Source organism: Opisthocomus hoazin, chromosome 25 (genome assembly GCF_030867145.1).
Source record: "Opisthocomus hoazin isolate bOpiHoa1 chromosome 25, bOpiHoa1.hap1, whole genome shotgun sequence".
In the NCBI taxonomy this organism is placed as follows: Eukaryota; Metazoa; Chordata; class Aves; order Opisthocomiformes; family Opisthocomidae; genus Opisthocomus; species Opisthocomus hoazin.
In genome coordinates this window covers 8,257,742-8,268,726 of record NC_134438.1, presented here as the reverse complement: position 1 = coordinate 8,268,726, position 10,985 = coordinate 8,257,742, and the positions used below count along the sequence as shown (strand labels likewise).

General features: G+C 63.6%; 1 protein-coding gene across 1 annotated transcript; it reads left to right on the top strand.

Annotated features, from left to right (window-relative positions):
* Positions 1–4,750: 4,750 nt before the first annotated feature.
* On the top strand, positions 4,751–8,886 carry TULP1 (TUB like protein 1). The gene is made up of 10 exons (XM_075442791.1): positions 4,751–4,868; positions 5,134–5,247; positions 5,354–5,488; positions 5,668–5,759; positions 6,007–6,180; positions 6,575–6,687; positions 7,176–7,284; positions 7,499–7,597; positions 7,880–8,051; positions 8,753–8,886. The coding sequence occupies exons 2-10, from the start codon at positions 5,193–5,195 to the stop codon at positions 8,884–8,886; spliced, it is 1,083 nt and encodes a 360-aa protein (XP_075298906.1). The 5' UTR covers positions 4,751–4,868; positions 5,134–5,192.
* Positions 8,887–10,985: the final 2,099 nt, after the last annotated feature.

Here is a 10,985-nt window from a genome sequence, read left to right as displayed (position 1 = left end):
TGCCTGGGGACCCGAGCTGCTTTTCCAGCCGGGGAGGGTTTATCCTAATGCTTTTTTTTTTTTTTGGTACCTTTGGGAGGGGGCTCCCAGGGGACCTGAGGGGTGGGCGGAAGGGACGTTTGTGCCCCTTGGCTGAGGGTGCAGAGGGAGCCGAGAGCCGGGTCTGCGGCTCTGCCCATCCGTCTCTTACCCCACCTCCGAGATCTTGGGAGGATAAACCAGGTTTGGTTAAAATTCCTCCTCTCCAGTCTGTCGGGTGGTACCAGAAGCAGCATTTCTTGATCCTGCAGGCCATACTCCCGGCATGGCGGCCGTGCGGCTGCTCGTCCAGCTTTGATACGACCCTGGGGTGTCTCGCAGCCAGCAAAGCATCCCGGCGGGTGCTGCCTGGGGAGGGTGCTGCGAGACCCAGCGCCTCTGCAAAGAATTGGCTGGTTTTTTTCTTGCAGGCAAGGCAAAAAAAATGTTGGCTGGGGACAGCCCAAGCCACATTTTCCATAGGAAACAATCCTCTACGGAAAAAACCCAGCCAAACCAACTTGCTTTGCAGTTTCGGGGCTTTTCCTCCTATTTTTAAGCGGCTTTTTGGCTGATTTCGGTTTGGTGCTTTTCGCTCCCTTGGAAGAGAAGTGAAACTCGGGCAGGGGGGGGTGAGATGGAGGTTAGAGATTAAAGGGGAACCGGGAGGGTTTGGGACCGAAGGCGTCGACACCTTGGCGGTGCTGGTGGGTGCTGGGTGCGTGGTGTTCAAATGCCATCTAGTGGCACTGGGCACGGGTGGGAAATGGGGTCTGCGGGGGCTTGGGGGGGTCTGTGCTGGGCTGGGTAAGGCCGAGGGTCCGGTGGGGTCACTGGGGGCACTTGACTCATCCGGCTTTGCGACCGGAGAGCATCCGCAGGCAGCCCTCGGGGGGGAATATGAACAGCAAAATATGAAATGCTGTTATGGAGGCGAGGGAGCGGCGACGTGCAGGTGTGAAACCCCTCGCCAAAAGGGACCGGGGGACGGGGGACAGGGGTCAGAGCAGAGCAGTGGACCCTAGGGAAGCCCTTGGCATCGCCCAGAGCCAGGTCTGCTGCCGGCCCCTGCACGGGCTCCGGGTGCACAGCTTGTACAAACCAGCCTGAATCCCACTTTTCTGTCGCCGAGATGAGATTTTTGGGGTGGAAAAAGGCGCATCCAGGGAGGGTAACCCTAAACGAGGTCAGGCAGCATCCCTCTGCCCATGCCTGGCTGGAGCGAGCGGCCCTGCCACGCCAGGACCCCCGCCCAGTGGGGGGGGGGGGGGGAGCTGCGCACCCCCAAAAGGCACCCGGGGTCCCACTGACCCCCTGTGCCCCCCCTGTGCTCTGTGGGGCCTGCTTCTCCTGGGATTACCTCCCTGCCAGCTGCTCTCCCAGCGCGCCTGGCCGGCAGCCCCTGAAATCCTATTAACGAGTTTCAGGAGAAATAAAAAGTTAATCATCTCCTTCGCCTGCTCTTCCTCCTCCTCCTCCTCCTCCGATCGCCGCAGGGGCTCGAGGAGGTGTCCAAGCCGATGTTGCTTGGCTGCTCGGACCTTTGCTGCTGTGCTGAACCCATGGATCGGGCCCCGGGCTGGTAGGGGCTGCGGCACCCGGGGGTCAGCAGCCGGTGCCGGGGCGGAGGGACGGAGGCCGGGGCATCCCGCGGGAGCCATCCTGCTGGACGCGGGGCCGGGAGCCATGCCGCTGCAGACGGAGATCCTGCGCGAGGTCTGGGCTGCCGAGAGGTGGGTGCCAGCAGGCAGGACGTGACCCGCGGGGTGGGTGATGGGCTGGGCGCCCCACCGGGCTCCCATCTCCTCCAGCCCCTCTTTCTCCTGTTTTCAGTTTAAATGCAGTTTAATGAGCTGTTTTATCAGGATTTTTTTCGCTCCTGGGGGTCAGTGTGGTGAGGCTCGTTGGCTCACAGAGAGGGAAAGCATTCGTCGGGGTGGGGGGGTCCCCAAATTATCCTCATTACTCTCACCCCTGGTTGAGGCAGAGCCTGTCCCGTGCTCCTCGCTAGGAAAGATCCTGTCGGCTGAACTCGAGTTAGTTGGGATGGGGGGAGCTGTTTCTGGAGCCAAATGAAGGCTGACCTTCCCCCTCACACCCCGAAAATCGGGGTGCTGCTCGGCTGGAGGGTCTCGGCCCCCCTGGCAGCCCTCACCCCTTTGCTTTCTGTGCCCCACAGCCCCAGCGAGGAGCCGGGCAACCCGCAGCAGCACAAGCCCAAGCAGGTGAGAAAATAATCCTTCCTCCATCCCCGGTGCCGCCATCCCCTGCTGCGGGCTGTCCCCAAGGGCTGGGGACATCGGAGACCCCTGGCCCCACACCGAGACCGAACTGGGGCTGGACAGGCTGCTCTGTCGGGGTGCTGCATCCGGGGGGAAGGGGGGGGGGCATGAACTTCTGGGGACCCCCCTCCAGGGTAGGTGGGTAGAGGAAATCCCACAGCCCCCTCTGTGCCTTCATGCATCCTTCCAGACCCCCCCCCCCTCCATCACTTCTGAGCACCCCACAAGGTGGGCTCTCAGTTCCTAATTAGCACTTCAATTAAGCCTCTCAGCTCAGCCATCAGCCGTGATTCACTTTCCCCAGGCCACGACCCTAGGGGCCGATCCCCCTCGCTGTGTTTCGGCACAGCCCTCGGGTGCCGCCGGCCTTGGAGGGGTCTTTGCAGCAATCTCATCGACCACCCGATTTAATCAGCAGCCCCTCCTCGAAGGGCTTCGTTAAGTAACGAAGCAGGCCTCTGTCCTCCCCCCTCAGCTGCTTAAGGGGATTAAAGGATGCAAAGGAGCTTTTTCAGTGCGAGCCGATGACTTGGAAGAAACCAGTTCCCAGCTCCGCCATGGGACCCCCAGCTTCCCCCCAACCCAATCTGCAGCACTGGGATCCCACTGGGATCCAACTGGATCCCTCCTCTTGCAAACACTTTCACCCAGTGCAGGGGGGTCTGGGAGGGACAAAACCCCTGCGAAGGGGATGGTGCTTGGTGGGGTGGTGGGTGTCCTGGTGCGACTGGGTTTGCTTAAATCACTTTCTGAGGGCCCCAAAGCTGACGCCTGCTCCCCAGATATCTCTGGTCTGGAGCCAAGTGCTGCCCCAGGTGCTCGGTGTTTGGTAAATCAGGGTTATTTATAGCCCCGGCTAACCGGGATTAGGTGTGCTGTGCCTAATCTCCCTGTTTCCCCACTCCCACTGACCTCCATCCCGGCATGGCCCCACAGCTCCGTGCCTTCGACCGGAGCCTTTTGTAGGGGCAAGAGGAGGTGGAGGTGTGGAGCTGGGCTGCCTGCCTGTCCCCATGTCCCCTGTCCCAGCTCAGGTCCCCCGGCTTGCCCATCAGGAGATGAGCCGATGTCTGGGGTGGCTCCTGGCTGGGGTCCCTACAGCACAGCGTGGCTTGTCCCTCCATGCCGGCACAGTCCATGGTGTCGGCACAGTGTCAGCATCACGTCCCTCGTCCCCGGAGCTGGCACGTGGCCTTCTGTCCCAGCGCTGACACTCTCCCATCTGTCTACTAACAGCACTTTCTGTTTTCCTCCCTCTGCCTTCCCCGGGGGGCTGCCCCATGGTAAGTCACTCGTTTGAAGCTGCGAGCGTGTCCCCATCCCCGGAGCGGGTCCCTGCTCCCACGGGGGGACAGGGAAACGCGTGGCTGTATTTCAGGAAGGGAGCCGGTGCTATATGAGCAGGGGTCACCTTGCCAAGGGAAAAGGGATTTAAGGCCGGCACGGTGTCCGCAGGGGCAGAAGGTGAAGAAGAAGCGGCAGGAGCCTGTGCTGGAGCCCGCGCTGGAGCCTGAGGCCAAGCCCCGGCGGCTGCGGGTGAAGAAGCTGGGGGAGGCGGGGGCTGCAGAGGAGCCCCGTGCCCCGGCACAGGGTAAGCTCAGACCCCCCCCCCCCAGCTTCCATGGAAATGGGGGGACACGCTGGTCCGGCCCCATGCTGCGCCCGCGGTGCTCTCCATCACGGCATCTCTCAGGATGCGCAGGGGTGAAGAAGCTGAGGAAGAAGAAGGAGGAGAAGGGGGAAGAGGAGAGCGACAAGGACCCCTACTCCAGATTCACCAGGGAGCCTCGGAAGAAGAAGGAGAGCCCAGCCCCCCGCTCCCGCGTGGCCAAGGGCCCCAAGAAGCAGCAAGGTGGGGGGGGGGCAGCACCCACCCCTCTCCGGGCACCCTCTCAGGGCACCTCAGGTCCCCGTGCACCATGTGCCACCAGTGCTCCCAGTGTCTGCAGGGGCTCTGCACGTCCTTGGGGGGCTTTTTTGACCAAAGCCCAGCGGGGAGGAAAGGGGAGGTGGCAGGGGACCTGCACACGTGGCGCTGGGTGGGGAGTTGGGATCGGGGGGGGGGGGGACGACACACAGGACGGGACAGACACGCTCCCTGGGAATGTGGCAGTTGGCAGCTGGCGGGTGCCACCAGCTCCCCGGCCATCTTCCCGGAGCAAAAAGATGGGGTGGGCAAAAAGATGGGGTTGGTTTCCCCCCCCCTACATCCCGGGGCTGCAGCCGCGAGATGGCGATGTGACTTCGCACGCTGTGTCCGGCACTGGACATGTCCAACGCGCCGCTGGCTCCCACGGCCCCAGCACCCTGGTCTTGGGGCCATGGGTGCTGCCGAGGGAGGTTCCCCCCCTTGCAAACCGTGAGGCTGTGGGTGTCCGATGCGAGAGGCCGTCGTGTTGCTGATGCCGTGGTGTCACCTCCGGGCAGAGCCGGCCGAGGATTCGGAGGACGAGGATTCGGAGGAGGAAGAGGAGGTGGAGAATAAAGACCCTCCGAAAAAACTCAAGAAGAAGCTGCTCAAAGAGCCTCCCTCGGGCGAGAGCCGGGAGAAGAAGCTGAAGCCAAAGGGTGGGTGCCCAGGGGACAGGGGTGTCTCAAGCCCGGCTCCGTTGCCACTTGCATCTGCCCTTGCTGGGATGAGGGGACTGCCCGTGTCCCATCCCCATCTCTGTCCTGGGAGGCGTGGGGGGCTGCGGAGCAATTACCCCCTCCCCATGCAATCTCCCCCCAGCTCCACCCTTCCCACTGCCCCCACCCTGCCACCTCCCTGTCCCCATCACCGCCCATCCCGGTCCCCCTGTCCGGCCACTCATCGACTCCTCCATCCCGCCAGGAGACAAGAGCGACCCGGACGGCAAAGCCAAACCTGCCAAAAGCACCAAGAAGGAGCCGATGTCCATGTTCCAGGTGAACGGGGAGAAGAAGGAGAAGAAAAGCAAGAAGAAAGGTACGGGGCGAGTGGGGGGGTGGCAGTAAGTTCCACTGCCCCACAGCATCACCCTGAGCCGATGGCACCTGGTGCTGTGTGACGGTGTCCCCTGTGTCCCCCCCAGCCGCCACCGGCAGCGATGAGGAGGACGATTCCGACTCCAGCACCAAACCCATCCGGTCGGAGAAGAAGAAAAACCCAGCGTCCCTCTTCCAGACCGGTGGGGACCCCCCCAAGGAGAAGAAAACCAAAAAGAAAGGTGAGAGCCTGGCACGGGCGATAGGATGGAGGGTGGTGGGTGCTGGAGGGGCTCGGGGGGGTGAGCCTGGCTGTGGAGAGGGGGGTTAGGATCGATGGGGTTGCTCTGGGTCTATGCTGAACTCTGTTTTGGGGTTCGGTGGAGTCAGGCTCCCTACTCCTTTGTGCCCCTGCCCACAGCTCCTCCCAAAGCAGCCGAGAGCGAGGAGGAGACCCCAGAGACCCCGCAGAAAAACTCCAACAAGAAGGGGAAAGGGAAGAAAACAAAGAAGGTACAAAAAACCCCCTCAGAGCCATGGGGGTCCCCTCGGATTGGGGGGGCAGCAGCTCTTTCCCCCAGGGTGGGTTGGGGGGTCTGGAGCATCCCTTGGGGAGACCCACTGCAGCGCTGTCCCCAAAGCCACCGGCTGCAGAGCCACTGCCCAGGGGCGGATCGGGAGCAGGCAGCGATTAGCTGGGAAGGGAGGGGAGCTTTTGGCAGGTTTGGTTTGGGGGTCACCGTCCCCTCTTGTGTCGCAGTTGAAGGAGGAGAGGCCCCCATCGCCTGCCATCGAGGTGGACAACCTGGAGGAGTTCGTGCTGCGGCCGGCGCCGCAGGGAGTGACCATCAAGTGCCGGGTGACGCGGGACAAGAAGGGGATGGACCGGGGGCTTTACCCCACCTATTACCTCCACTTGGATAATGAAAAGAAGGTGAGCTGGGGTGGGGGCTTGGAGACCCCCGGGGGTCTGCACCCACCCTGGGGAGCACCCTCGGGGTTTTGGGGGGATGTTTGCCTGCGTCCCACCGCGGTGGTGGGTGCTGCTCTCCTCCCCTCCTGGGAAATGCCCTGTGTCGGTGGTACCCGGGATGATGAGCAGACATCGGCCGGAGAGCCGTGCCAATGCCTGGCTGGGGTCAAACCCTCCCACCCATGGCTCAGCCGGTATTTTGGGGGTCGTCTTTGCTCCATGACTTGGGTGAGGTCGCGGCAGCAGCGACCTGTCGGGCAAAGCCTTGTGCAGAGGGCACCGCATGGCGGGGAGCTGGAGATGGCAGCGGCGATGACGATGCCCCATCCCCACCGTGGTCCCGTCGCCCTCCCAGGTCTTCCTGCTCGCCGGGAGGAAGCGTAAGAAGAGCAAAACCTCCAACTACCTCATCTCCATCGACCCCACCGACCTGTCGCGGGGGGGAGAGAACTTCATCGGGAAGCTGAGGTAGGAGTGGAGGTGGCACCCCATTTTGGTGGCACCCCATTCCTGCAACCCCTCCCTCCCGCTCCGTGGGCTCCCGGCTGCCCCGAGCGGTGTCTGGGTCAGGCAGGAGGCTGAATTCGATGTTCCCCGCTGCTGGGTCTGACCTGAGGAGAGTTGGGGGGCCGGGAGGGGAAAACAGGCTTGTCTGGTTCCTCCCGGCAGACAGGTCATGGCTAGAAACGGCACCCGGCAAGTCCTGGCCTGCCGCACCGCCGGCAGCCACGCAGCGATGCTGGGGGGTCCCCGCGGCGGCAGCACCCCATGACACCCCAGTTTAGGGGTGCCCCTGACCCCGAGCAAACGGCTGCCCGGTGGGGAGGATGGCATTGGCTGCCTGTGGGTTCTGCAGCTGGAGCAAAGCTGGGGCTGTGCCTGGAGGTGGGGGGACAGGGGGGGTCGGGGGGGACTTGGTGGCACTGCCCGTGGCCATCTCCCATCCCTGGCCGCAGATCCAACCTGATGGGAACCAAGTTCACGGTGTTCGACAACGGCGCGAACCCCGACAGGGCCAACGCTGACTGGTCCAACGTGCGGCAGGAGCTCTCGGCCGTAGTCTACGTAAGCAGCGGTGCGGGGACCCCCGACCCCGAGACCCCTCAAGCAGGCGGTGAGGGGGTCCCGACCTGCACCTCTTCACCATGCCGCTGCCCTGGGGGGGATGTGGAGGTGCGGGGTGGGCTGGATCCAACCCAGAGCCCTCGTTCAGCCGCCGGCGAGGGGCTGCAGCCCGCAGCGGTCGCTGGTTTTAGGGATGGTGGGGTTTCTCCTGCAGGAGACCAACGTTTTGGGGTTCAAAGGCCCCCGGAAGATGACGGTCATCATCCCCGGGATGAACGCCGACAACGAGAGGGTGCCCATCCGGCCCCGAAATGTGAGTCTGGGGGCCAACCTGGGGGAAGATCCTTCGGGGCTGGATTTGCTGGGGCTCACCTTGGGTTTTACCCATTTCAGGGCATGGAAAAGCTTTCAGGTGTCCCTGAAATTCCAGGCACCTCCCCAGAAGGTGGGAGATGCGGTGTCCGTGCTTTTTTTTTTAATCCATGCTGGATCCCAGCTCACAGGCAGATCATCCCCCGGGGCACGGTGTGGAGGGCGGCAGATCTCGGGGTGGGGGTCACCCCCACTCTGCCCTTACCTCTCTCACCCTCCCCAGGACAACGACGGCCTCCTGATGCGATGGCAGAACAAAAACATGGACAACGTGATCGAGCTGCGCAACAAGGCGCCGGTTTGGAACGACGAGACCCAGTCCTACGTCCTCAACTTCCACGGCCGCGTCACCCACGCCTCCGTGAAGAACTTCCAGATCGTCCACGGCAGTGACCGTAAGCGGGGACGGGATGGGACGGGGCGGGGGTGATGGCTGAGTTTCTTCATGCTGGGTGAAGCTGAGCGGGGCGTGCGGCACCGCGCAGGCAGCTGCCTGCTGGACCCGCGTCCCGGCAGAGGGAGCGCGCGGGTCATTTGTTGCCAGGCAGATTAGAGCAAGGACAAATCCTGTGGGGTGCTGAGCCCCCCCCCCCCAATACCGCAGCCACCCACTGGCCGCAGGTCATCCCCTCCGGCACGCAGCCCGTGTTGCCGGGGGCTCACCCCGGGGTGCTTCGCTCCTTGGGGGTGGCAGCGGCTCTGTCCCCACACGAGCGGCCGGACGCGGCCGTTTGTCACCTGTCCGGCGCAGTCAGAAGCCCTCGGCCTCCGGGGTGTTGGGTTACGGGACAGAAAAAAACCTCTCGGGGGCCCCTGGTTATTTTTACAGATTTCCTGTCACCAGCCCTCCGGTAGCAGCGGTCCCACAGGGGGGTGAGCGGGGTCCCTGTCCCTTGGGGGGCTGTGGCTCCCAGGGAGGGGGTGCTGGGGGGACCGAAGGGTGCAGTGGTCCTGTGCAAAGGGAAAATCATGCTTTTTGGTGGTACAGCCGGAGGCAGAGCTCGGTGGAGGTGGGTGTGGCTTTTTTGGGGTGCCGCTGCTGAGGGCGGGATGGGTGCACGGGTGACAGCCCAGCCGCTCGCCCTCCCTCCTACAGCCGACTACATCGTGATGCAGTTCGGGCGCGTGGCGGACGACGCCTTCACCATGGACTACAACTACCCGCTCTGCGCCGTGCAGGCCTTCGCCATCGCCCTCTCCAGCTTCGACGGGAAGCTGGCCTGCGAGTAGCACCCGCGCCGGGGCTGCCGGGGCCACGGGCCGGTGCCCAATGGATGCTCCTGCATCCCCGTCCTGCTCCGCTCCCTCCATTTCCACCTTCCGCCCCGCGAATGCTTTCTGGGGTGGCTCGGGGAGAGAGCCCTGTGGGACGCTCATCCAGCCATGGCCACCCTCTCCGGGCAAACTGGGGACCTATCACTGCTCTGGGGCGGATGGCAGTCAGGCCCGGGGTATATTTAGCAGATGAGGCTGACCGTGATCCCCATCTCATCCCTTTGAGACGTTTCTCGGACTCGGTTCCTGGAAACTCATCCCCCCCCCCCCCCCCCCGTTTTTCTTTCAGGTTCTAATTTGTATTTTGTAGCTCAGTCTCGCAGCAAGAGGGGGGCTGGTGGTCTCCTCAGGTTGGGTTTCCTCATCCCCCGATGGGTGTGCACAGAGCCCACAACCCACCGGGCTCTGCCCAAGCTCCCAGCGAGGGACCCCCTGCCCAGCTCGATGCCCACCAGGCACCAAACTCCCGTTTTGCCCCATTTTTGCCCTGGCACAAGCAGCCGTGTGGTGCCCACGGTGTCTTTGCTGGCCCTGGGCTCTCCACCCGCTGCGTGGAAGCCTTTGGAGATTCAGGTCCCCAGGGAGCGGCCTGGCACCCAGAGCACCGACGGCACGCGGGCACGTGCCGAGGGAAGGTGATGCCAGGGGAGGAGGGCTGGCAGCCGCGTGAGGCAGAGCCGGCATCATCGGCATGGGGCCGGGCTGGGTCGGTGCTGCCAGGAGGGACCTGGAAGGGAAAACTCTGGGTGCACCAGGAAGCGCCGGGGTGACTCACTAGGTGTGGTGCGGTGCTGAGTCACGCTCAGCGCCCGCACGGGGCCCCGCCGAGCCCCCCGTGCCCCTGCCTCTCGCTGCCCCGTGGCATCCCTCCGGACCCCATGGAACCCCGCACTGCCCGGGTGTCCCTGCTGCCACCCTGTGACACAGACCCTTGGGGTGTCAGGGGGAGATGCTGGAGAGGAGCAGCTCGGGGGGAGCAGAGCAGCCCCTGCCCCTGTTTCCACCTCCGCAGGGTGAGGATTTGGCTGCACAGGCAGCTCAAAATCTATTTAATTCAGCAGTGAGAAACACCAGGACGTGCCGAGGCACCACAAAACGCTGTCCGTGACTTCCAGATAACGTTTTTCTCAGCTCGTGCACTGACCCCAGGAGGGGTTGATACGACCTGGGGTCCCCTTTTCGCGACACGAACAGGACTTTCTCCCGTTCTGGGGGTGATCTGAGCCCCCCGTGTTCACGCTGCAAGGGGTGGCCGGGACGGAAAGGCCGAGGAGCAGGAGACGCACGAGGCAGGCGCAGCTGCGTGAGAGCGATGCTTGTCCTCGCTGGGCAGTGTCGCACGGCCACCGCGGCCCCAGCCCGTCCCTGCATGGGACTGGGGACAGATGACAGTGTCAGTGGGACAGCTGGACCGCCGGCCAACTTCTGCCCTCGTGGCTTCGCAGCCGGAGCCGAGGTTTCCCCACCAGCTGCAGGAAGCCAGGCTCTGTGACTCAGACGTTCATGGAGGGGCAGACAGCCCAGGGATGAAAGGCCAGCGTGGGACATCGTCCCTTACCCCCTTGGCGAGATCAGAGACCTCATGAGCTGGAGGGAGAACCAGCCCCCGCGGCATGGGGCCAGCATCCCCCGGCTAGGGGCGGCCAGCAAATGTGGGGAAAGCCGGAGCTTTCTACCCAAAACCAGCTGTGAACCCAACATCTGTTTGATATCGGGAGACGCTCAGCTAACGGTCGAGCCAACGCTTGTCCCCGTTTCCTTTGGTAGAAGCAGAAAAGCTGAAGCGAGGTGAGGGAGAGGGGAGCTGCAGCGTGAGCTGCCGTTATCCCAGCTCCTCCCCAGGGAGTTTTTCCCTCCCCTCACCCAAAAAGTCTCTGCGTTGCCCGTTGTTGCTTGCAAACCCCTTGGGATTCCCTGCCTATGTCCCAAGCTGAGCGACAATCTGCCCTGGGTGCCCGACGTGATGCCACCCACTCCCAGAACGCAGTCACCTCATCACCCACCCACCCCCAATCACCCCCCCAAACCCCCCAACCCAACCGCGGCGCGAGAAA

Excerpts from the sequence above, each read along its gene's own strand:
- TULP1 (XM_075442791.1), top strand. The coding sequence starts at position 5,193 with ATGTCCATGTTCCAGGTGAACGGGGAGAAGAAGGAGAAGAAAAGCAAG. Across the intron at positions 5,248-5,353 it reads GAAGAAAAGCAAGAAGAAAG|CCGCCACCGGCAGCGATGAG; the intron begins GTACGGGGCGAG and ends TGTCCCCCCCAG. Across the intron at positions 6,688-7,175 it reads AACTTCATCGGGAAGCTGAG|ATCCAACCTGATGGGAACCA; the intron begins GTAGGAGTGGAG and ends CCCTGGCCGCAG.